This window comes from Oncorhynchus nerka, linkage group LG22, assembly GCF_034236695.1.
Source record: "Oncorhynchus nerka isolate Pitt River linkage group LG22, Oner_Uvic_2.0, whole genome shotgun sequence".
In the NCBI taxonomy this organism is placed as follows: Eukaryota; Metazoa; Chordata; class Actinopteri; order Salmoniformes; family Salmonidae; genus Oncorhynchus; species Oncorhynchus nerka.
This window is the reverse complement of record NC_088417.1, coordinates 54,710,235-54,734,422: the sequence shown is the minus strand read 5'-3', so window position 1 is coordinate 54,734,422 and position 24,188 is coordinate 54,710,235. Positions and strand designations below refer to the sequence as shown.

Here is a 24,188-nt window from a genome sequence, read left to right as displayed (position 1 = left end):
TGAGTGATTATTGTCTTGGGATGTTGGGGAATGGGCATGGGGAGGCCTGCAAGGGGGTTGGTGGCAGGAGTTGGGAAAGAGACTCATTTGGTCAGCCCCCTGTTGAAGGTGAAAATGCAGGAGACAGCTGTGTAACAAGAGACAGGGTTTTGATTCAAGGCAAGGGCACCGTGACCAGCCCACACTCCCCCTCCATGTCCGCTCACAGTGGGTCGGGGTTCAGTGTATGAGGTTGGGACTGGGGTGAGGGTAGACATAGTGTGTGCAGGTTGGGCTGCACGCTGCTGCCATTGCCAATTGGCACAGACTGGCAGGGTTGGGCTGCCTGTCTCCCCAAGGCACTTCACCTACATTGGACTTTCTCTGCCTCAGTGTTGGTCTCCTCTTTCTTTGTCCAGGCCCTGTAACCCTGCTGCAAATAGACCAAGCAGTATGTTCTGACAGGAGGACGACAATGATGCTGCCAATGGTGCTGTCGGACATTTCAAGATGTTACGTTTAATCACTGACCTTTCACCTTTGAAACAAAGACAGTATTGTCAAGATTAGAAACGTTATTATTAGACACGTTAGCTAGCTCATCTAGCTAAATTGGTTGAAGAATTGTTCTGACTAGAAAACTCTAGAACGGAATTATTTATGCACACTTCAACAAAAACAACACTGAGCTGTGCATGAGGACTGGGTGAGAGCATCTTGACTGGCAGCATCACTGCTTGGTATGTCAACTATACCGCCCTCGGGCACATGGCGCTATAGAGGGTGGTGCGGACAGCCCAGTACATCACAAGGGCCGAGATCCATGCCATCCAGACCTCTATGTCAGGCAGTGTGAAAGGAAGGACCGGAAAATTGTTAAAGACTCCAGCCAACTAAGCCATAGACTGTTCTCTCTGCTTCTGCACGACATGTGGTACCAGAGCAACAGGTCTGACACCAACAGGCTCCTGTACAGCTTCTATTTCCAAGCCATAAGACTGATCTGATAAATATCTAACAAAATGGCTACAGGGACTATATGCATTGACCCTTTAATTTTATTTTTGGACTGACTCTATAAACACTCACAGAACTCTACACACTCCCACTGACACACCAACAGAGCACACTCACACACATACACTTAATTTGCTCACACACACATAACATGCACACACATTCATACAATCATCATATCCGCTGCTGCTACTCTGATTATCATATACTCTGATGCCATACCATTATCTAGCGTGTCCTGCGTTGCATATAATCTGACTGAGCATACAAGTATCTAAGTATCTGACTGAGCGGTGGTAGGCAGAAGCAGGCGCTTAAACATTCATTCAAACAGCACTTTAGTGCGTTTTGCCAGCAGCTCTTCGTTGTGCGTCAAGCATTGCGCTGTTTATGACTTCAAGCCTATCAACTCCCGAGATGAGGCTGGTGTAACCAAAGTGAAATGGCTAGGTAGTTTGCGCGCGCTAATAGCGTTTCAAACTTCACTCGCTCTGAGCCTTGGGGTGGTTGTTTCCCTTGATCTGCATGGGTAACGCTGCTTCGATGGTGGCTGTTGTCGTTGTGTTGCTGGTTCGAGCCCAGGGAGGTGCGAGGAGAGGGACGGAAGCTATACTGTTACACTGGCAATACAAAGGTGCCTATAAGAACATCCAATAGTCAAAGGTTAATGAAATACAAATGGTATAGAGGGTCAGTTTGCCAAACTCAGGGCTATAATCGCTGCCAACGAAGTACTGAGTAAAGTACTGAATTCTGAATTCTTATGTCAATGTGATATTTCAGTATATCAATTTTAGGATAACGTTTAGAATAAGGTAACAAAATGTAACGACAAAATTTGGAAATAGTCAAGGGGTATGAAAACTTTACGAATGCACTGTACTCCTCTCAAACTTGATATTTCAATAAAGCTTTGGGGATTAAGATTTATTTCCAAGTGGTCTCAGGAGCCTTTATCGACAGTCTTTTTAAATTGATTTATTTAGAATTTTTACCCCCTTTTCTCCCCAATTTCGTGGTATCCAATTGTTAGTAGTTACGATCTTGTCTCATCGCTACAATTCCCGTAAGGGCTCGGGAGAGACGAAGGTCGAAAGCCATGCGTCCTCCGAAACACAACCCACCAAGTCGCACTGATCCTTCACAAAGCGCGCATCCAACCTGGAAGCCAGCCGCACTAATGTGTCGGAGGAAACACTGTGCACCTGGCGACCTGGTTAGCATGCACTGCGCCCGGCCCGCCACAGGAGTCGCTGGTGCGCAATGACACAAGGATATCCCTACCGGCCAAACCCTCCCTAACCTCCCTAACCCAGACGACGCTAGGCCAATTGTGCGTCGCCTCACGGACCGTCGCAGTTCTTCTTATTTCTATTTCTTGTGTTTTTGTTCTACTTTACTTTTTTTGTATAGTACTACTGATATTGATTACTGTATTGTTGGTAAAGAGCTTACAAAAAAGGCATTTTACTGTACTTGTGCACGTGACAAAACTCAAAACTCATATTTATGACGTCAACAACTAGGAAATACAACATCCAGAGGAGCACTATGGCTGAGGCATCTTTAGAACATTCATAATAATGGCATGAATTGACTGAGTGACGGAGGTGCAAACCATGAATAGCCCCAAAAGTGAAAAACATGCCCATCTGGCCCTCCAGATAGGCTCAATCAAACACTCTTTGCTGCAAAGAAAACAAATACTAATGGAACGCAGGTCTGCTTCCCACACGATGGATTTAGCATTTGATATTATACGCCAATCTATTTTCATGCCTCAAATGTGTATTCACTTGAATTCTTATCCCTTGATGCTTGTCTCGTCGTGAACGGCAATGCCGCCTAAAACACGTCCTCCTTGGTATTCGAATGGTATTTCCTCACATGAATACGGGAAAGCCAACAGCAGAGAAAGGGAGACCAGCATATTCATTTTAGTAAGTGAGGCAGATTACATTGGGTCTCTTCTAACATATCACCGGAAAGACTTCCCTGACAGACATGACCGTCAGGATATGGATCTTCCAATCTTTCTTTGACAGCACCTTTAGTCATACAGTGGCCATAAAGAAGCCCAGAACAAGACTGGGTCAGAGTAGACTTTGTTTGAAAGTTTTCATTGTCCCTTTGCTTTCTTTTTACAGTGAAGCATGGTGGTGACGGTATCATGTTGTGGTGAGGTTTATCATTGGCAGGGACTTGGAAACAAGCCCAGACTTGAACCCAATCGAACATCTCTGGAGAGACCTTAACATTGCTGTGCAGTAACGCTCCCCATCAAACCTGTGCTTGAGAGGATTTGCAGAGAAGAATGGGAGAAACTCCCCAAATGCAGTTTGCCAAGCTCAGGGCTATAATCGCTGCCAAAGGTGCTTCAACAAAGTACTGAGTAAGGGGTCTGAATTTCGTTGGAATCAATTATTGTAGGATAGTGTTAGATACATATATCTATAATACAATAGCATGTTTCTGAATTAAAGAGCAGCTACCAGCTGTCCTTTTATTGTGTTTTAAATGAATGTTTTAAAAAAGCAGCTAAGCTGACGTATTGATTAGCCTTGATTATTTTAGTTTTGGAGTTGGAGTCAAGAGAGTCAATTCCAATTACTCTGTTAGCAGGAGTCGGGAGTCGACTGCAAAAATCTTGGATGGAATCCAAAAAACACCAGATCCCCTCCACAGGCACTATGGCAGGGGGACAGTGGAGGGGTGGGAGGGGTTCAGAGGGTGAGTGTGCAGCTGCAGCCTCGTCTTGGATGACTAAGATGTAAATCCAGTCTTTCCGTAAAGTAAACTGTGTATCAGAGACCGGCTTGGGCCAATGAGAGACCGGAATGCAGTAAAATGGGCAGCCAATGGCTGCGTGTCTGCCCGGTATATAAGCTGAGGGCAAGGACCTTCAGAGTTGGGTGACCTCTATATTTTGGCTCTGGTGAACAGGATCTGATCCCAAGGACTGTTACTTTTTTTCTTGTCTGGTGTGCAGGTAACTCAATGTTGCGCTTTGTATGAATAGCTAAAGCTTTGGGAGGCCAGGTTGGTGGTTTTGATTAGTTGGACTTGGAAAAGCTTCTGAGCAAAACATTTTTGGGGGGGAGAATAGGTTTACAACATGTAATTTTAGAGTTAGCTAAATAATTTTTTTGGGGGAAGTGCTTTACCTCTCCTGCACATGTAGCTACTTTTCTTTTGTCTTTCTTTTGTCTTTTAATTGTCATCATACTTTTAAAAAATGAATAGGCTTAACGATGCAAAATCAATAATGTAAATGTACATATGGGGCATTCTGGAAAGGTTTCAGATCAGTAGAATATTTGACAGCATATTTTAGTAGGAGTCTGATTCTCTTGGCTCGTTTGACAAAGACCGATTTGTTTTGAAAAAATTAAGTTGTGAAGTTGTGAACTGTTTTATAAGGTTTTATAAGGTTTGTTTCAGCAAATGGTTCTCTAGTGTGGATACTGAGGTAAATAAGTAAGTGTCTCACAATCCGATACAGTATGAGGCGTCTAAACATCTCTGGAACAGGTGTAAAAAAAAAAATGTCTAGCAGTTGCTTTCAGACAGTTACTGTAACAGTCACATCCTTTTAATTGCCTTTGGACATGGGTATGTGATGCAACAACTGTGTCAATACTTACGGCCAGATGTCCCAGCATCGTCCGGGTTATAGGGGAGGGTTTGGCCGACCGGGATGTCCTTGTCCCATCGCGCTCTAACGACTCCTTGTGACATGCCAGCTTGCAAGCTGTCTTCGGTTGCCAGTTGTACGGTGTGTCCTCTGACACATTGGTGCTGCTGGCTTCTGGGTTAAGCGACCAGTGTGTCAAGAAGCAGTGCAGCTTGGCAGGGTCGTGTTTCGGGGGATGCATGGCTCTCGACCTTCACCTCTCCTGAGTCCGTATCGGAGTTGCAGCGATGTGACAAGACTGTAACTACCAATTGGATATCACGAAAATGGGGTAAAAGTTTAATAAAATAATAAGAAAGAAATACAATTTGTGAATTGGTAAATGACCTATCAAGTATAGTGAATACAATTCAATTAATGAGTTGGTCTTTAAAATCAATTGACCCTTGTGTTAAGAACTATAAAAAACAAGAGGGTCTGGAAAGGGTAATGGCACGACAGCCAGTTGGTCTCTCTGATGGATAGGACCCAACGTGTTGAGTGATCGCACTGTAGGGTATGGGGCTATATTGTGAGGGGGGGGGGGGTCTCTTTACGTGAGTGGACGGTGTGGAAATATGTTCCATACATAAGGGAGGAAGGTAATATAGGTTAGGGGTGGAATGTTAGAGGTTGGGGTGAGGGTGTTTAAATATATCCCAACAAATGTGCTTCTCCCGCTTATCTATTCCAAACAGAATCATGACACAGTGGACGGGGACATTGACTGACGTTTGTAACTAGGATATGGGGTATACACACCAATAAGAGTTTTTGCAGCCGTTTTACTGAGTATCCCCCAGTAATCTTTTAAATGTTGGCCGTCTTTTACATTAAACGTCTTTTAAAGTAAGTTTCGCTGGGCCTGAGACAGAGCACTCCTTATAGACTCTACTCCACTGTCAGTGTCAGGGAACTTCATTTCAGATAATATTAGTATTAATATTAGGTTTTGTGCGTTGTTTTCTGTGCAAATAGACATTAAAGATCTAAAGATTTCCTATTTTCTTTCTCCCCTGCAGTGTTAAACACAATCATGCCTTTCGGTAACACCCACAACAACTTCAAACTCAACTTTAAAGTTGAGGAGGAGTACCCTGACCTCACAAAGCACAACAACCACATGGCCAAGGTGCTGACCAAGGACATGTACGCCAAGCTGAGGGACAAGCAGACCCCCTCCGGCTTCACCCTGGATGACGTTATCCAGACCGGTGTTGACAACCCTGGTGAGTGACATACATTTCCCACACACCCCAGAGGATAGTCACTAACCGCCGCAAACACACAATACACCCCTGTCAAAGATAAAGCTGAGCAGGTATCAAAACCCGACAACAGTCTGCACAACCAAGTTAGGGCTCTAAGAATCAATCGATTGTAATACCATTGCAATTAAAACATGTAAAAATAATACATGCTATTTAGCAGATGCTTATATCCCATTTACAGTCAAGACATACTAATTCCACAACCATACATGATACTAGATTTGCAGGTTACCTTATTCAATATTCAGCATACATTTCACATGTATTCAATATGCAGCATACACCACAGAGTGGTATATTAGTACTCTGTAGACCTGCTGGCTTCTTACAGCCACTTCTCTCTCTGTCTTCAGGTCACCCCTTCATCATGACCGTTGGCTGCGTGGCTGGTGATGAGGAGTCCTACGAGGTCTTCAAGGATCTGTTGGACCCCATCATCTCAGACCGTCATAGTGGATACAAGCCCACAGACAAGCACAAGACCGACCTGAACTTCGAGAACCTGAAGGTAGGGCTTTGTATACATTTGTTGGACATGTTTTCTTGGTTTCATTCTCGATTAAGTGTAGAATGGAAAGATGGCAAAAGGTATCTCTGCAGCACATAGGAGGTTGGGAATCACAGACTTGTTGAAATGTTCAGGTCTAAAACTCAGTTGTGACCTTGTTTCTGTGTAGGGAGGTGATGACCTGGACCCAAACTACGTCCTGTCCAGCCGTGTGCGTACCGGCCGCAGCATCAAGGGATACACCCTGCCCCCCCACAACAGCCGTGGCGAGCGCAGAGCAGTGGAGAGACTGTCTGTCGAGGGTGAGCCACCCAGCTATCAATAGCTACATATGCATCCATAGGATTGTTCATGAAGCTAGGCAGTAAAACTAACAAAAGGGTATTTATCGGAAATTGAGATCCGAATTCTTAATTAATTGGAAATGGAGGTCAAAAGTGAATCCTTAGTTGCAATGACTTGTGCATGGTGTCAAATAACTCCATGCAGGAGATACCATGTTAAGAGTGAGGGGAAACTGAGGGTTTTTCTGTCTCTCCAGCCCTGGACACCCTGGATGGTGAGTTCAAGGGAAAGTACTACCCCCTGAATAAGATGACCGATGCCGAGCAGGAGCAGCTGATCGCCGACCACTTCTTGTTTGATAAGCCCGTCTCCCCCCTGCTGCTGGGCGCTGGTATGGCCCGTGACTGGCCCGACGCAAGAGGAATCTGGTGAGTAACCCGAGCACAGGCCCACACCAAAACAATACTGTTTGTGGAACCAGATGGTGTATTGTGCAGAACATCCCACAATGTATCGTGGTGATGTGTCATGTGAAACCCTGTCCCTCCTTTCTGAAGGCACAACGATGCCAAAAGCTTCTTGGTCTGGGTGAATGAGGAGGATCACCTGCGTGTCATCTCCATGGAGAAGGGTGGCAACATGAAGGAGGTCTTCAGACGCTTCTGCGTTGGTCTGAAAAGGGTACGTTCTTGTACTCAAACCATTTTGATATGGCCCAAAAATACCCCTAAAACAATGGAAATACATGAAACCGCAGAGAGACAAAGACAACAATGTTGATATAGGGTTGTTTCTCTTACCTGACAGATTGAGGAGACTTTCAAAAAGCACAACCATGGCTTCATGTGGAACGAGCATCTCGGCTATGTGCTGACCTGCCCATCCAACCTGGGAACCGGCCTGCGTGGTGGAGTGCACGTCAAGCTGCCCAAGCTGAGCACACACGCCAAGTTCGAGGAGATCCTGGGCAGGCTGCGTCTGCAGAAGCGTGGCACAGGTACACACACGCACAACAAAAAAACACATCCAGAACAGCTGCTGATATATTCAACTCTAATTCGTCACAGATCACAGCTGTCTTCCCTTTCACAACAAAACATGTAAAAGGAACAGAGATTAGCATGAGCGAAAGCTATTATGAAAGAGCCATGTCCCACAGCTGTTAAGACATCTATTCATTGAGTCTGTATTTTGTTGACATCTGAATAATTTATAGTATCAGTAGTGATGCAGAGATGGTCTGAGACAAACACTTACACTCGCCTCTCTCCCCATTTTCCTTGCTCTCTCCAGGTGGCGTGGACACCGCCTCCGTGGGTGGAGTGTTCGACATCTCCAACGCTGACCGTCTGGGCTCCTCTGAGGTGGATCAGGTCCAGATGGTGGTCGATGGTGTCAAGCTCATGGTGGAGATGGAGAAGAAGCTGGAGAAGGGAGAGGCCATCGACGGCATGATCCCCGCCCAGAAGTAAAGAGTTGTTGACGTCACTATTCATCTTTTGTTTTTCTATTGTCAAGTCATGTGAAATCGAGCCAACCAACTACCGCACAGAGGAAACTGATGGTCGCTCTAGAGACTCTTGACTGCTGCTCACATCTTTTTCTTCAGCCTTTTTCTTTTTCTCCTTTTTCTTCCTTTTCTTCCTTCAGACGTTTTTTTCCACTTCTCTCCTGTTCAGTCAGTAACATCCGGGGATCAGTCTCCACTACAGTCGGCTTGCCTGACAGATGTGGCGTCACCTTAATTTGAACTTTGGTTCTAAAAAGTTACCATTTCAATTGTGATTCAATAAACCTGGCCCCATGAACCAAAATGGATGTCAACATGGCTTGGTCTTTCTTGGTCATACACTCGTGATAAGTCACTGTAAATGTTAAAACAAGTCTAATATTGTTCAATTTAACAATAAAAAAGTGTTTATATGGTCCCACAGTACACAGAGTTAATTGTACACTTTCAATTTCACAGATATTCTGTAAATAGTTGCAAATTAAGTTAACATTGGCCAACACTGTTGGTTATTGTTGGATTCCCTCTACTCTGGTGTAAAAAAAAAATGTAATCCCTCAGAAATGTCTTAACTCTAATAGTGACTACCTTTTAACACACAGGCACTGGCAGGGTTTTCAATGTGTTGTTACAAAGTAGCAATGCAGGTTGAGGCCCACAAATTGGAATCAACATTGAAACAAAATTGTGTGGTGGTTGTGTATTAGCTGGATAGTAGGCAAATATGCTATTAACAAGCCTAACTGTCCAACAATAAAGCATGAACATGAGTAATTATCAACAGTAAGAGCAACAGCAACAGACAAGTGATGTTAAATATTTATCACTTAACAACAACATAAACCGTAAACAATGGGTAGCCATTCATATTTGTACATTTCCCTGGATAATTAATATTTCCATGAACATTAGGGAGGTAGTTTTAAAGTTCCAAGAATGTTTGTTTCTTATGTTTATGCAATGTGTTTTTGACAACTTTCCTGCAAATTCATGAAAGGTCACACAGCATGTCAGGGCCTTCAGCATAAGTATTGGAGGCGTGTTTATAAGAACATCAGTAGTTAAAGCGACTTTGAGACCTTGAAAGCGCTAAATATACTGAACAAAAATATAAACGCAACATGTAAAATGTTGGTCCCATGTTTCATGAGCTGAAATAAAATATCCCAGAAATGTTCCATAGGCACACATTTGTTTACATTCCTATTAGCGAGCATTTCTCCTTCGCCAAGATAATCCATCCACCTGACAGGTGTGGCATACCAAGAAGCTGATGAAACAGCATGATCCTTACACAGGTGGAAAATAAAAGGCCACTCTAAAATGTGCAGTTTTGTTACACAACACAATGCCATAGATGTCTCAAGTTGAGGGAGCATGCAATTACCATGGAATGCCCACCAGAGCTGTTGCCAGAGAATTTAATGTTAATTTCTCTACCATAAGATGCCTCCAATGTCATTTTAGAGAATTTGGCAGTACGTCTAAACGGCCTCACAACCGCCGCCCACGTGTAACCTCACCAGCCCAGGACCTCCACACACAGCTTCTTCACCTGCGGGATCATCTGAGACCAGCCATCCAGACAGCTGAATTTGCACAACTGAAGAATTTCTGCACAAACTGTCAGAAAACGTCTCAGGGACGCTCATCTGCGTGCTTGTCATCCCCTTAAATAGTCTTGACCTGACTGCAGTTCGGCGTCGTAACCGACTTCAGTTGGCAAGTGCTCACCTTCGATGGCCACTGGCAAACTGGAGAAGTCAGCTCTTCACTGAAGAATCCCGGGTTTCAACTGTACCGGGCAGATGGCAGACAGCATGTATGGTGTGGGGTGAGTGGTTTGCTGAAGTCAACGTTGTGAACAGAGGTGTCAGTGGGGTTATGGTATAGGCAGGCATCAGCTACGGACAACGAACACAATTGCATTTTATCGATGGCAATTTCAAAGCACAGAGATACCATGACGAGATTCTGATGCCCATTGTCGTGTCATTCATCCTCCACCATTACCTCATGTTTCAGCATGATAATGCACGGCCCCATATCACAAGGATCTGTACACTATTCCTGGAAGCTGAAAATGTCCCAGTTCTTCCGTGGCCTGAATAAACACCAGACATTTCAGCCATTGAGCATGATTGGGATGCTCTGGATCGACGTGTAGGACAGCGTGTTCTAGTTCCTGCCAATATCCAGCAACTTTACACAGCCATTGAAGAGGAGTGGGACAACATTCCACACAGGTCACAATCAACAGCCGGATCAACTCTATACGAAGAAGATGTGTCACGCTGCTTGAGGGAAATGGTCACACCAGATACTGACTGGTTTTCTGATCCATGCCCCTACCGTTGAAAAAAAAGGTATCTGTAACCAATTGATGCATATACATATGTATTCCCAGTAAATTGAAATCCATAGATTAAGGCCTAATGAATTTATTTAAATTGACTGATTTCCTTATATGAACTGTAAATGAGTAAAATCTTAGAAATAGTTGCATGTTGTGTTTATCTTTTTGTTCCGTGTAAATACCATTCATTATTATTATTATTATTTGGTGAAGTTGCCATTTATGAAAACTTTGGTTTGCATTACACTATTAAAATAACACACAGTGAAAAGGTATTTGCTCCTTTCTGATTTTCTCTTTTTTTGCACATTTTTTGATAGTGACTTTTATCAGATCTTCAACCAAACCTAATATTAGATAAAGGGAACCTGAGTTTACAAAAAGAAAAATGGATACTTATTTTATGTATTTAGCTAACAAAGTTACGCAACACCCAATTCCAGTAACTGCCCATTTACACTCAATAACTGGTTGTGCCACTTTTAGCTGCAATGACTCCAACCAAACACTTCCTGTAGTTGTTGATCAGTCTCTCATGTCACTGTTGAGGAGTTTTGGCCCTCTCTTCCATGCAGAACTGCTTCAACTCAATGACATTTGTTGGTTTTCAAGCATGAACTGTTCGTTTCAAGTCCTGCCACAACATCTCAATTGGGATTAGGTCTGGACTTTGCTTTTTAGCCATTTTCATGTAGTCTTGACTGTGTGTTTTGGATCATTGTCTTGCAGCATGACCAAGCTGCGCTTTAGCTTCAGTTCACAAACGGATGGCCTGACATCCTCCTGTAGAATTCTCTGATACAAAGCAGAATTCATGGTTCCTTCTATTAAGGCAAGTCGTCCAGGTCCCGAGGCAGCAAAGCATCCCCAAAGCATCACACTACCACCAATATGCTTGACCGTTGGTAGGAGGTTATTTTTGTGGAATGCAATTTGGTTTTCGCCAGGCACAATGGGACCCATGTCACCCAAAAAGGTATACTTGTGAATCATCTGTCCATAGAACATTCTTCTAGGAGTCTTGATAATCATCCAGTTACTTCCAGGTGCTTTTTGTCAAACTTGAGTCAACTTTTTGGACTATATGGTAATTCTGGGGACATACAGTACCAGTCAAAAGTTTGGACACACCTACTCATTCAAGGATTTTTCTTTATTTTTACTATTTTCTACATTGTAGAATAATAGTGAAGACATCAAAAATATGAAATAACACATATGGAATCATGTAGTAACCAAAAAAAGAGTGTGGACGGACCACTAGAGGGCAGGCTGGGCTCATGGATAGTTGCCCAACAGAGCCTGGGAGACAAGGTAACCAGAGTCAATTAAGCACAGCTCTCTCCTTCCCCTATAAAACCAGAAGAGAGGGGGGAAACTATCTCTGGAAGATGGCCACCGAGAGAGAGAAGCTGTGAAAGAACCACTAAGACGGTGACAAAACCGTGATTTATGTTTGTTGTAGTTTAAAGATTATCATCTGGAGAAGAAGATGTGTGTTTTCCTTGGAAGATTTTTCATTGATTATGTTTGAATGTTTTTGTTGACAAAAATACTCTCAATAGAGAACCGTGTTCAATCAGAAAAACCTTTTCCTGACTCGTTTATTCCACCTTCCCGCTTTAGAGTGACGCCTAATTACTTGAGTACGCTCACATTGGTGGAGGATGCGGGCATTAGGTGGACGAGTGACACAAGGATAAGTGAGTAAATCAAGATTCTTCCAGTAGACCCGGAGGAACCATCAAGACGATGGATGGCCCTAAAAATAATAGTTCTGGAGGAACATAGGAGTCTTGCAGTACCACGACTCAACCGAAACGTTTGGGACAGCCACCACACAGCAGGGTCGGTGTTATAAATGTCAGTCTCCCAACCATTATGCCCCATGTCCTAGCAAGGATTGGTCACGGAGTCATCACTGCCTACCCCCACACATCCCGTTTTGAGGGGGCAGGATCAACACTGTTGGTTAGCAGAGATAGCCCCAGCCTCAGAGATTCCGGTGCAATTCGAAGGACAAGATGTGGTAGCTATTCAAAGTATGGTTACGTTAGTAGAGGAGCGGATGGTGACCTCCGCAACACTGCTATAGCCGTATCCTGTATCCATGGAGACACCCACTATTACCCCACTGTGAATCTGCTTCTCACTCCAAAAGGAAGGTGTACAGTCAGGGCCGGGAAAGTGCCGCAGCTGAAGGTGCCATTATTGATCGGGAGAGACTGTCCCTATATAAGGAGCTTCGGCAGATGACGTTATGCAAAGAAGGGGGACAGGAAAGAAGAGAAAAGAAATAAGCCCATTACTCCTCTGCAGCAGAGGAAGAAATAGCGACCCAACGTTCCACCGAAAGGAAGGAAGGAGCAACCAGGCGTTAAGGGATATATTTGAAGCTCCATCCGAGGAGGAACCTGAAATTGTTACCGAGGTCGACCTAGGATTTGCTGGTAAAGGGACAGTTTGGCAATTAGCCAGGACCTTTTGACCTTGGAGGCCATGAGGAAGGTTGATCAGAAGAACACCTCTCATCTCAACCTGACAGGATTTTCAAAATATTCTTTTGAACCATAGCTAAACAAGCATTTGTGCAATGAACTCTGGAGCGCAGGTATTACCATAAAACCCTTTGGATGCATAGCATTAAAATTCCTAGAGAAGACCAGGGCAACTGGCCTCGACCCCGCATTTAAACAAATTAAACAAATCCAAATATATTTTATATTTGAGATTCTTCAAATTAGCCACCTTTTGCCTTGATGACAGCTTTGCACACTCTTGGCATTCTCTCAACCAGCTTCACGAGTTAGTCACCTGGGATGCATTCCAATTAACAGGTGTGCATTGTTAAAAGTTAATTTGTGTAATTTCCTTCTTAACCTGTTGCGACGAGCAATCCCGTATCCGGGATCCTATTTATAGCCTCAAGCTCATTACCATAACGCAACGTTAACTATTCACGAAAATCGCAAATGAAATGAAATAAATATATTTGCTCTCAAGCTTAGCCTTTTGTTAACAACACTGTCATCTCAGATTTTCAAAATATGCTTTTGAACCATAGCTAAACAAGCATTTGTGTAAGAGTATTGATAGCTAGCATAGCATTAAGCCTAGCATTCAGCATGCAACATTTTCACAAAAACATTTACCTTTGAAGAACTTCAGATGTTTTCAATGAGGAGACTCTCAGTTAGATAGCAAATGTTCAGTTTTTCCCAAAATATTATTTGTGTAGGACAAATCGCTCCATTTTGTTCATCACGTTTGGGTAAGAAAACCCCCCGAAAATTAAGTCATTACAACGCAAACTTTTTTCCAAATTAACTCCATAATATCGACAGAAACATGGCAAACGTTGTTTAGAATCAATCCTCAAGGTGTTTTTCACATATCTATCGATGATAAATCATTCGTGGCAGTTGACTTTCTCCTCTGAAGAAAATGGAACGCGCATGGAGCTGGAGATTACGCAATAATTTCGACAGAGGACACCGGGCGGACACCTGGTAAATGTAGTCTCTTATGGTCAATCTTCCAATGTTATGCCTACAGATACGTCACAATTCTGCAGACACCTTGGGGAAACGACAGAAAGTGCAGGCTCATTCCTGGCGCATTCACAGCCATATAAGGAGACATTGGAACACAGCGCATTCAAAATCTGGACCATTTCCTGTATGAAATTACATCTTGGTTTCGCCTGTAGCATTAGTTCTGGGGCACTCACAGATAATATCTTTGCAGTTTTGGAAACGTCAGAGTTGTTTCTTTCCAAAGCTGTCAATTACATGCATAGTCGAGCATCTTTTCGTGACAAAATATCTTGTTTAAAACGGGAACGTTTTTTATCCAAAAATTAAAAGAGCGCCCCCTATCTCGAAGAAGTTAATGCATTTGAGCCAATCAGTTGTGTTGTGACAAGGTAGGGTTGGTATAAAGAAGATATCCCTATTTGGTAAAAGACCAAGTCCATATTATGGCAAGAACAACTCAAATAAGCAAAGAGAAATGGCAGTCCATCATTACTTTAAGACATGCAGGTCAGTCAATTCTGAAAAGTTTAAGTACTCTGAAAGTTTCTTTAAGTGCAGTCGCAAAAACCATAAAGCGCTATGATGAAACTGGCGCTCATGAGGACCGCCACAGGAAAGGAAGACCCAGAGTTACCTCTGCTGCAGTTCATTAGTTACCAGCCTCAGAAATTTCAGCCCACAGACTTCAAGTAACAGACACATCTCAACATCAACTGTTCAGAGGAGACTGCGTGAATCAAGCCTTCATGGTTGAATTGCTGCAAAGAAACCACTACTAAAGGACACCAGTAAGAAGTAGAGACTTGCTTGGGCCAAGAAACACGAGCAATGGACATTAGACCTGTGGAAATCTGTCCTTTGGTCTGATGAGTCCAAGTTTGAGATTTTTGGTTCCAACCGCGATGTCTTTGTGAGACGCAGAGTAGGTGAACGGATGATCTCTGCATGTGTGGTTCCCACAGTGAAGCCTACAGTTCCAAAAAAGGGCTACGATCGATTGATTCTTAGAGCCCTAACTTGGTTGTGCAGACTGTTGTCGGGTTTTGATACCTGCTCAGCTTTATCTTTGACAGGGGTCTATTGTGTGTTTGCGGCGGTTAGTGACTATCCTCCGGGGGTGTGTGGGAAATGTATGTCACTCACCAGGGTTGTCAACACCGGTCTGGATGACGTCATCCAGGGTGAAGCCGGAGGGGGTCTGCTTGTCCCTAAATTCCAATGTAACCCCAGGTTGAAACTTGACTAGAGAAGGGGTAAAGGTTGAGGAGGAGGGGTGACGCTAGGGGAGGGGTGAGGTTTGAGGAGGAGGGAAGACAAGATTCATTATATGTCTGTGTTCTGTAGGACTAGTATTGTTCTCCTATAAGGGTCTAATCGTGCAGAAACTAAAATGGCCAGAATATGGCTGTGTGTCTGTCTGGTATTTAAACTGAGGCAAAGACCTTCAGAGTTTGTTGTGGCTCTGATGAACAAGATCTGATCCCAAGGACTGTTACTTCATTCTTGTCTGGTCTTCAGGTAAAATTCCAACTCGTCATTTGTCCCGCCATCGCCTCGTCACTGTTGACATTGAGACTGGTGTTTTGCGGGTACTATTTAATGAAGCTGCCAGTTGAGAACTTGTGAGGAGTCTGTTTCTAAAACTAGACACTCTAATGTACTTGTCCTCTTGCTCAGTTGTGCACCGGGGACTCCCGCTCCGCTTTCTATTCTGGTTCGAGCCAGTTTGCGCTGTTCTGCGAAGGGAGTAGTACACAGCGTTGTACGAGATCTTCAGTTTCTTGGCAATTTCTCACATGGAATAGCCTTCATTTCTCAGAGAAAGGATAGAATGATGAGTTTCAGAAGAAAGGTCTTTGTTTCTGGCCATTTTGAGTCTGTAATCGAATCCACAAACGCTGACGCTCCAGATACTCAACTAGTCTAAAGAAGGCCAGTTTTATAGCTTCTTTAATTAGAACAAGGTTTCAGCTGTGCTAACATAATTGCAAAAGGGTTTTCTAATGATCAATTAGCCTTTTAAAATTATAAACTTGGATTAGCTAACACAGTCTGCCATTGGAACACAGGAGTGATGGTTGCAGATAATGGGCCACTGTACGACTATGTAGATATTCCATAAAAAAATCTGCCATTTCCAGCTAAAATAGTCATTTATAACATTAACAATGTCTACACTGTATTTCGGATCAATTTGATGTTATTTTAATGGACAAAATGTGCTTTTCTTTCAAAAACAATGACATTTCTCAGTGACCCCAAACTTTTGAATGGTAGTGTACTTAATTAGCTATAGGCGTCACGTCAATGGGACAGTTGTAAATCATGCAGCACCTTGTGTTACGATCGCAGATTTTAGAGAAACAACAAATGTCGGTACATATAAGTGACTTCTATCGGCTGAAAGCTTAAATTCTTGTTAATATAACTGCACTGTCCAATTTACATTAGATATTACTGCAAATATCTACTGTGTGAGAAGAGCTCCTAACAACGAAACACCGCGATAGGTTTGATAAATTCCCCTCTGAAGGTGAAATGTGGAATCTTGCTCTGATTTATCATTCAACGGGTCCCAGAGATAACATGATGTGTCATTTTGTTAGATACAATAATTTTTCATATCCTAAAAAGGTCCATATAGCATGCACGATCGATTTTGTATTTACACTCGTTCAATTTTCAAAAAAAGGAATCTGTGAAAATCTCATTCTAAACATTTTTTCAACCAGTCAAATCACGTTCATATTTATTCCTCAGAGATCCTAGAACGTAACCAGACTTCACTATATCATTAGGGGTGTAGTATATCCTATAGGACACCACATTTGATCAGAGAGCGATGCCTTCATGGCACGCCGATGACACGGGCGATCTTCACTTGATCAACTGTAATTTTGTCAAATAAGCACCAATTGGGGTCAAACAAAGCTAGACAGATATCCACTGAGCTGGGTTTTACGGGAGTATCAGGAAACCCCATATCTGTCGCAAACTGTAGCTGCTAAACTTGTGCGACAGCAAGCCTTTTTCTTTTGGACAAATAAGAATAATAATAAGAATATGGAGAGTTATGAAGTTATGAAAACTGGGTGTTTTGCAAATGTTGAACTTATAATATGGCTACTAATACTGGAAAAGCTAAATCAAAGTCCAAGTATACAGATTTGATGATATTCTTACAGAAAAATATGTCAATGTAAATGTCTCCTTCATGATTTGCCCAAGTGTACCTGGGTGACTTCACACTAAATGTCATGTAGTTTGCTCATACTTCAAGTTATCCGTCTGCACATGCCCACTTGTCGACACCATTGGAATTACAACCAGTGATGGCTAGACGTGGGACCTTTCTGTTGCATTTCAGAGATGGTGGTAGAAAAAATATGGTAGTTTTTTTCTTTATATTTTCTTCTACCAGATCTATTGTGTTATATTCTCCTACATTCAATTCACATTTCCACAAACGTCAAAGTGTTTCCTTTCAAATGGTACCAAGAATATGCCTATCCTTGCTTTATGGCCTGAATTACTGGCTGTTAGATTTGGGTATGTCATTTTAGGTGAAAATTTGAAAAAAAGAGGTCTATCCCCAAGAAGTTTTTAAGTATCAAAAGTAAACTAAAATAAACTTTTTACAAATGACTTCTATTAGGCAATACAAACGGCACAATTTTCTTGTTTTTTAAATTTATTTATGGATAGTCAAGGACACATTCCAACACTCAGACATAATTTACGAATTAATCATTTGTATTTAGTGAGTCTGCCAGATCAGAGGCAGTAGCGATGAACAGGGGTGTTCTCTTGATAAGTGTGTGAATTGGACCAATTTCATGTTCTGTTAAACATACAAAATGTAACGACTACTTTTGGGTGTCAGGGAAAACGCATGGAGTATAAAGTACATTATTTCGGGGGGGAATGTAGTGGAGTAAAAGTAGTCAAAAATATAAATAGTGAAGTACAGATACCCGTAGTACTTTAAAGTAGTTTTACTTAAGTACTTTAAACCACTGGCATTCTGGAAGAATTGGTTTGAGTTTAAAATCAATTGATATTTGAAAATATCTTATAGGCTACGTGTCAGATTCTCTTGACACATTTGACAATGAAAATGCTGATAGGGTGATCACACTGTAGAGTAGGGAGCTACAAGTAACTGTCAAAATAAAGGAAACATCAACATAGTGTCTTAATAGGGTGTGGGGCCACCACGAGCTGCCAGAACAGTTTCAACGCACCTTGGCATAGATTATACAAGGGTCTCGAACTCTATTGGAGGGATGTGACACCATTCTTCCACAAGAAGTTCCATAATTTGGCATTTTGTTAACGATGGTGGAAAATGCTATCTCAGGCCCCGCTCCAGAATCTCCCATAAGTGTTCAATTGGGTTGAGATCTGGTGACGCAGACGGCCATGGCTTATCGTGAAACATCAGCAAGTTGAGCAGTCTTCGTCACTGAAACTCCTGCCAGAGGTGCCAACAATCACACCTATTTCAAAGTCACTGAGACCTATTCTTCTAGCCATTGTAGCCCAAATAATGGGCAACTGGGCCTGCTCAGCATTTTATGCAAGACCCTAAGCATGATGGGATGTTAATTCCACACCTGCGTGGAAGCACTTGCTTTCAATATACTTTGTATCCCTCATTTACTCAAGTTTTCCTTTATGTTGGCAGTTACCTGTATATTGTAAAGTGAAGGGGGGCTGTGTTTGTTCTCTTTGCATTGTGTAGTGTATGGGGTGAATATGTATACTAAACAAAAATATAAACACAACATGCAACAATTTCAAAGATTTTACCACGTCACAGTTCATATAAAAAAATCTGTCTATTGAAATAAATGTATAAGGCCCTAATCTATGGATTTCACATGACTGGGAATACAGATATGCATCTGTTGGTCACAGATACCTTAAAAAAAGGAAGGGGCGTGGGTCAGAAAACCAGTCAGTATCTTGTGTGACCTGCATCATGCTGCACGACACATCCTTCGCATAGAGTTGATCAGGCTGTTGATTGTGGCCTGTGGAATGTTGTCCCACTCCTCTTCAGTGGCTGTGCAAAGTTGCTGGATATTGGCGGGAAATGGAAAATGCTTTGTACACGTAGATACAGAGCATCCTAAACATGCTCAATGGGTTATATGTCTGGTAAGTATGCAGGCAATCGAAGAACTGGGACATTTTCAGCTTCACGGAATTGTGTAAAGATCCTTGCGACATTGGGTCATGCATTATCATGCTGAAACATGAAGTGATGGCGGTGGATGGATGGCACGACAAGGGGCCTCAGGATCTCGTCATGGTATTGAAATGTCCATCGATAAAATGCAATGGTGTTCGTTGTTCGTAGCTTATGCCTGCCCATACCATAACCCCACCGCCACCATGATGCACTCTATTCATAACGTTGACATCAGCAAGCCGCTCGCACACTCAACACCATACACACTGTCTGCCTGGTACAGTTGAAACAAATATTCATCTGAGAAGAGCACACTTCTCCAGCTTGCCAGTGATGGTGAGCGTTTTCCCACTGAAGTCTGTTATGACACCGAACTGCAGTCAGGTCAAGACCCTGGAGAGGATATTGTTTATGACAGTTTGTGCAGAAATTCTTTGGTTGTGCACACCCACAGTTTCATCAGATTTCCAGGTGGCTGGTCTCAGATGATCCCACAGGTGAAGAAGCCCGATGTGGAGGTCCGTGGATGTCCTGGGCTGGCGTAGTTACACGTGGTCTGCGTTTGTGAGGCCTGTTTGACATACTGCCATATTCTGTAAATCGACATAGGAGGCAGCTTATAGTAGAGAAATTAACATTAAATTGTGTGGCAACAGCTCTGGTGGGCATTCCTGCAGTCAGCATGCCAATTGCACTTTCCCTCCAAATTTGAGACATCTGTGGCATTGTGTTGTGTGACAAAACTGCACATTTTAGAGTGGCCTTTTATTGTCCCCAGCACAAGATGCAGCTGTGTAATGATCATGCTGTTTAATCAGCGTCTTGATATGTCACACCTGTCAGGTGGATTGATTATCTTGGAAAAGGATAATTGCTCACTAACAGGGATGTAGACAAATGTGTGCTCACAATTTAAGAGAAATATGCTTTCTGTGCGAATGGAACATTTCTGGGATCTTTTATTTCAGCTTATGAAACATGGGACCAACACTTTACATGTTGAGTTTATATTTTTGTTCAGTGTGTGTAAGTGGACAAAGGGAATAAAGGGTAGGCGTGTTCAAGAGAGGGGTTGAGTGTGAGATAGTGGTAAGGGGACTGAAGAGAGGATTATGTATGGTGGGTGGAATGTTGAAGAGGTTATGAGGTCGGGGGTGAGGGTGAGGGTGTTAAAAATATCCAATGCATAAGTGCTCCCCCTTAACTATTCTGAACAACTTGACACAGTGCACATGGATATTGACTGACGTTTGTTACTAGGATACCGTTTAGTCTTTGCAGCTGTTCTATTGAATCTCCTCAACTGTCAGTGTCTGGGAACATTCTTGATAGGTTACTATTATATTTGGTGGTTTCAAAGCCATTCAGGGATTCCTAATGTGTCTATACGATGCTGTTTTTCTGTGAAAATTATGGACAATAAAAATCTAAAGATCAAAGAGGTTTTGTTATTTTTTCCCCCACAGTGTTAGAAACGCAAGCATGCCTTTCGGTAACACCCACAACAACTTCAAACTCAACTTCAAAGATGAGGAGGAGTACCCTAACCTCACCAAGCACAACAACCACATGGCCAAGGTGCTGACCAAGGACATGTACGCCAAGCTGAGGGGCAAGCAAACCTCCTCCGGCTTCACACAGGATGACCGCATCCAGACAGGTGTCAACAACCCTGGTGAGTGCCACACATCTCCTATACACCCCCCGAGGATAGACAATAACCACCTCAATAGTAGAAGTGAGCAGATATCCCTACAATAGTCTGCACAACCATTGTAGCCTGCTGAGCTAAAGCTTAGGCATAAATCAATCATAATGCCATCGCTTAAGAGATACCAATACCATAATATATAATATAGCCTAGACTATGGTTGCAAAAAAAAACATTTACAATAAAGACATATTGACATAGTAAAATAAATAAAAGTGTGTACATTTAAAAATATATATATTTAATGCTGAAACCCTCATATTAAACACCAATGGTATCCACTAATTTGACGGTTTATATTTAGGTAGATTTTTTACGGCTTTGTCATTCTAATTAAATAAAATGATAATAGTCTTAGTACATTTTACATGCAGTGATGTAGAGTTAAAAAAAAAAGTGGGTAAACTCTTATTGCCGGTCGGGGTTAAAAATACAGTGGTTAAAATGTATAGGAACAAACTGCATTTACTTACATTTACCCTCCACTACACCACTATTTACATGTGATAAGGCCACACAGAGGTCCAGATTTAATTACAGACGCCTGTGATCATCTGAAGTACCCAAAAAGGCCACTAGATGTCATCTGATAAAATAAAATGGAAAACAAATGTGAACGTTACCAAAATTCTTTCCAGTAATTTGCAATCCTGGATGAAGTGGTAGGAGTTGGTGCTGCCTGGGAAATGATGTAGCCTATAACCAAGACTGCACTCCAGTCATTGAGTGGGATGGACACAAGAACCCAGTTGAAGAGTTTCAATAATGCAACATTGTAATAGAGGTGAAATTGGTACACTGTCTATTCATAGTGAAAACCAAACTCAAACTGAGGAGAAATGGCCAACTGTCAGATTTAGCGGGAGTCATTGCTTGTGAGTTTCTGAGCCGAAAACGGGAAGCTCGCAAAGGTATTTGCAGGTTTAACATATGCACACGCTGCAACAATGTTTGTGGGCTTTTAGTTTCATACAATAGATATCTGCTCCCATATCCATGTTAGCGAATATAATATTGCAGGGACCATCAACTAGAATCAGCCGCAAGCCAATTTTTTTCTTGAGCAGATGGTTGTAACATAATTACAAATCATTTGTAGACTGCATATTGACCGCAAGAAGCCCAAACATATATAATATTTGACTAAAACATAACCATTTCAAACCGTGCTTGTATTTGTATACACTCACATGTCTCTATTATGTGTAGGAATACTTGGGAACAAATTTCCCGAAATGGATATAACTTGGAGCTGATTTGCTGGTGTTTTTACAGTCTTTTATGTCCAACAATTAAATCAATTTTAAAAAATTATATATTTTTTGCTCAGAAAACATGGGGGGCCAAATAAAATCACAAGCGGGCCAAATTTGGCTGACGGCCCACCAGTTGGGGAATCTTGTAATACTGTATGTGTAACTTGCATTTTACATATCACACACTTTCTTGAAGTCTTGCATATTTTTACAACACAGAGTGGTACATTAAAGTCAGTAAGCCTACTCCGTAGATGTGCTGCCTTCTTACCCTCCTCTCCTCTCTCTGTCTTCAGGTCACCTCTTCATCATGACCATTGGCTGCGTGGCTGGTGATGAGGAGTCCTACGAGGTCTTCAAGGATCTGTTGGACCCCATCATCTCAGACCGTCATAGTGGTAACAAGCCCACAGACAAGCACAAGACTGACCTGAATTTCGAGAACCTGAAGGTAGAGACTTTCCTCTGACATGTTTTATGAGTTTCATTCACTATAGGAGGAGTACTGCTGAGCAAAAGTAGTGTGGAAAAATGTTGAATAATCTCTTCAGGACATAGGGGGTTCGGAATCACAAACTTGTTTGAGCCACTTCAAAGGTTCAGGTCTAAAACTCAGTTGTGACCTTGTTTCTGTGTAGGGAGGTGGTGACCTGGAACCAAACTACGTCCTGTCCAGCATCAAGGGATACACCCTGCCCCCCCACAACAGCCGTGGTGAGCGCAGAGCAGTGGAGAGACTGTCTGTCGAGGGTGAGCCTCCCATCTACCAATAGCCACATATGCAATAACAGGATTGTGCATGAAGCTAGGCAGTAAGGTGAGCGAAAGGGAGTTTATTGGAAATATAGATAAGGCTCGTATTAACAAAGTGCTGATCTCGGCTACATTTTTTCCTCCAGAAACAATATGATTATGGATAGGTGCGGACCTGAACCTAAATCAGCACTCCTACTCTGAGACGCTTTGTGGATACAGGTCCAGAATTCTTAGTGAACAGCTTCTAGCTGTTAAGAGTGGGAGGATGGTAGAACATAATATTTAATGGGTTTTTCTGTGTCTCCAGCTCTAAACACCCTGGTGTGTTCAAGGGAAAGCACTACCCCCTGAAGGGCATGACAGATGCCAAGCAGGACCAGCTGACCAATGACCACTTCTTGTTTGACAAGCCCCGTCTCCCCCTACTGTTGGGTGCTGTTATGGCCCGTGACTGGCCCGACTTTAGAGGAATCTGGTACCCAGAACACAGGCCCATTTCCTTTTCTTCCTTCTGCCATTTTTTCTCACTTTTCTCCTATTCAGTCGGTAATGTCCTGGGATCAGCATCCACTGTAGTCGGGCTTGTCTGACAGATGTGGCATCACATGGATTGTTAAAATGTATCAGTAAAAGTTATCATTGAAACTGTGGTCCAATAAACCTATCTCCATGAACAAATACAGATGTTGATGTCTTTCTTGGTCATGCACTCAATGTAGAGTTAACACTCTTGTCGTATTGTCTCACACTACACTAATATATATATATATATTTTATTTAACTAGGCAAGTTGGTTAAGAACAAATTCTTATTTACAATGACAGCCTACCACAGCCAAACCCGGACGACGCTGGGCCAATTGTGCGCCGCCCTATGGGACTCCCAATCATGGCCGGATGTGATACAGCCTGAATTCGAACCAGGGACTGTAGTGACACCTCTTGCACTGAGATGCAGCAAGTTAGACCACTGCAACACTCGGGAGCCCTAATATATCAACATTACAATTTCAAAAGGGTTTCTAGCTTTCTAAGGCTTTCTAACCATTTACAAAGTTTCTGTTACTCTGTGAATAGTTGAAAATTAACACTGGCAAACACTGCCCAATGTTGTATTTACTCTTCACTGGCGTC

The 24,188-nt window shown here is 42.6% G+C and overlaps 1 protein-coding gene, 1 long non-coding RNA gene and 1 pseudogene across 2 annotated transcripts in view; 2 read left to right on the top strand and 1 right to left on the bottom strand.

The window, feature by feature from the left end:
- Nucleotides 1-5,197, bottom strand: part of LOC135563786 (uncharacterized) — a 46,525-nt gene extending 41,328 nt beyond the window's left edge. Inside the window, exon 1 of the long non-coding RNA XR_010460501.1 lies at nucleotides 4,641-5,197. This is a non-coding gene — a long non-coding RNA (uncharacterized LOC135563786). The remainder of the gene's footprint in view (nucleotides 1-4,640) is intronic.
- LOC115105358 (creatine kinase M-type-like) lies at nucleotides 3,878-8,557 on the top strand. The gene is made up of 8 exons (XM_029627305.2): nucleotides 3,878-3,985; nucleotides 5,692-5,898; nucleotides 6,294-6,448; nucleotides 6,618-6,750; nucleotides 6,990-7,161; nucleotides 7,291-7,414; nucleotides 7,541-7,730; nucleotides 8,027-8,557. Exons 2-8 carry the CDS (start codon nucleotides 5,706-5,708, stop codon nucleotides 8,203-8,205), a joined length of 1,146 nt encoding a protein of 381 aa, XP_029483165.1. The 5' UTR covers nucleotides 3,878-3,985; nucleotides 5,692-5,705; the 3' UTR covers nucleotides 8,206-8,557.
- A 12,111-nt stretch (nucleotides 8,558-20,668) lies between these two features.
- LOC135563886 (creatine kinase M-type-like) lies at nucleotides 20,669-23,710 on the top strand (annotated as a pseudogene).
- The last annotated feature ends 478 nt before the right edge of the window (nucleotides 23,711-24,188 follow it).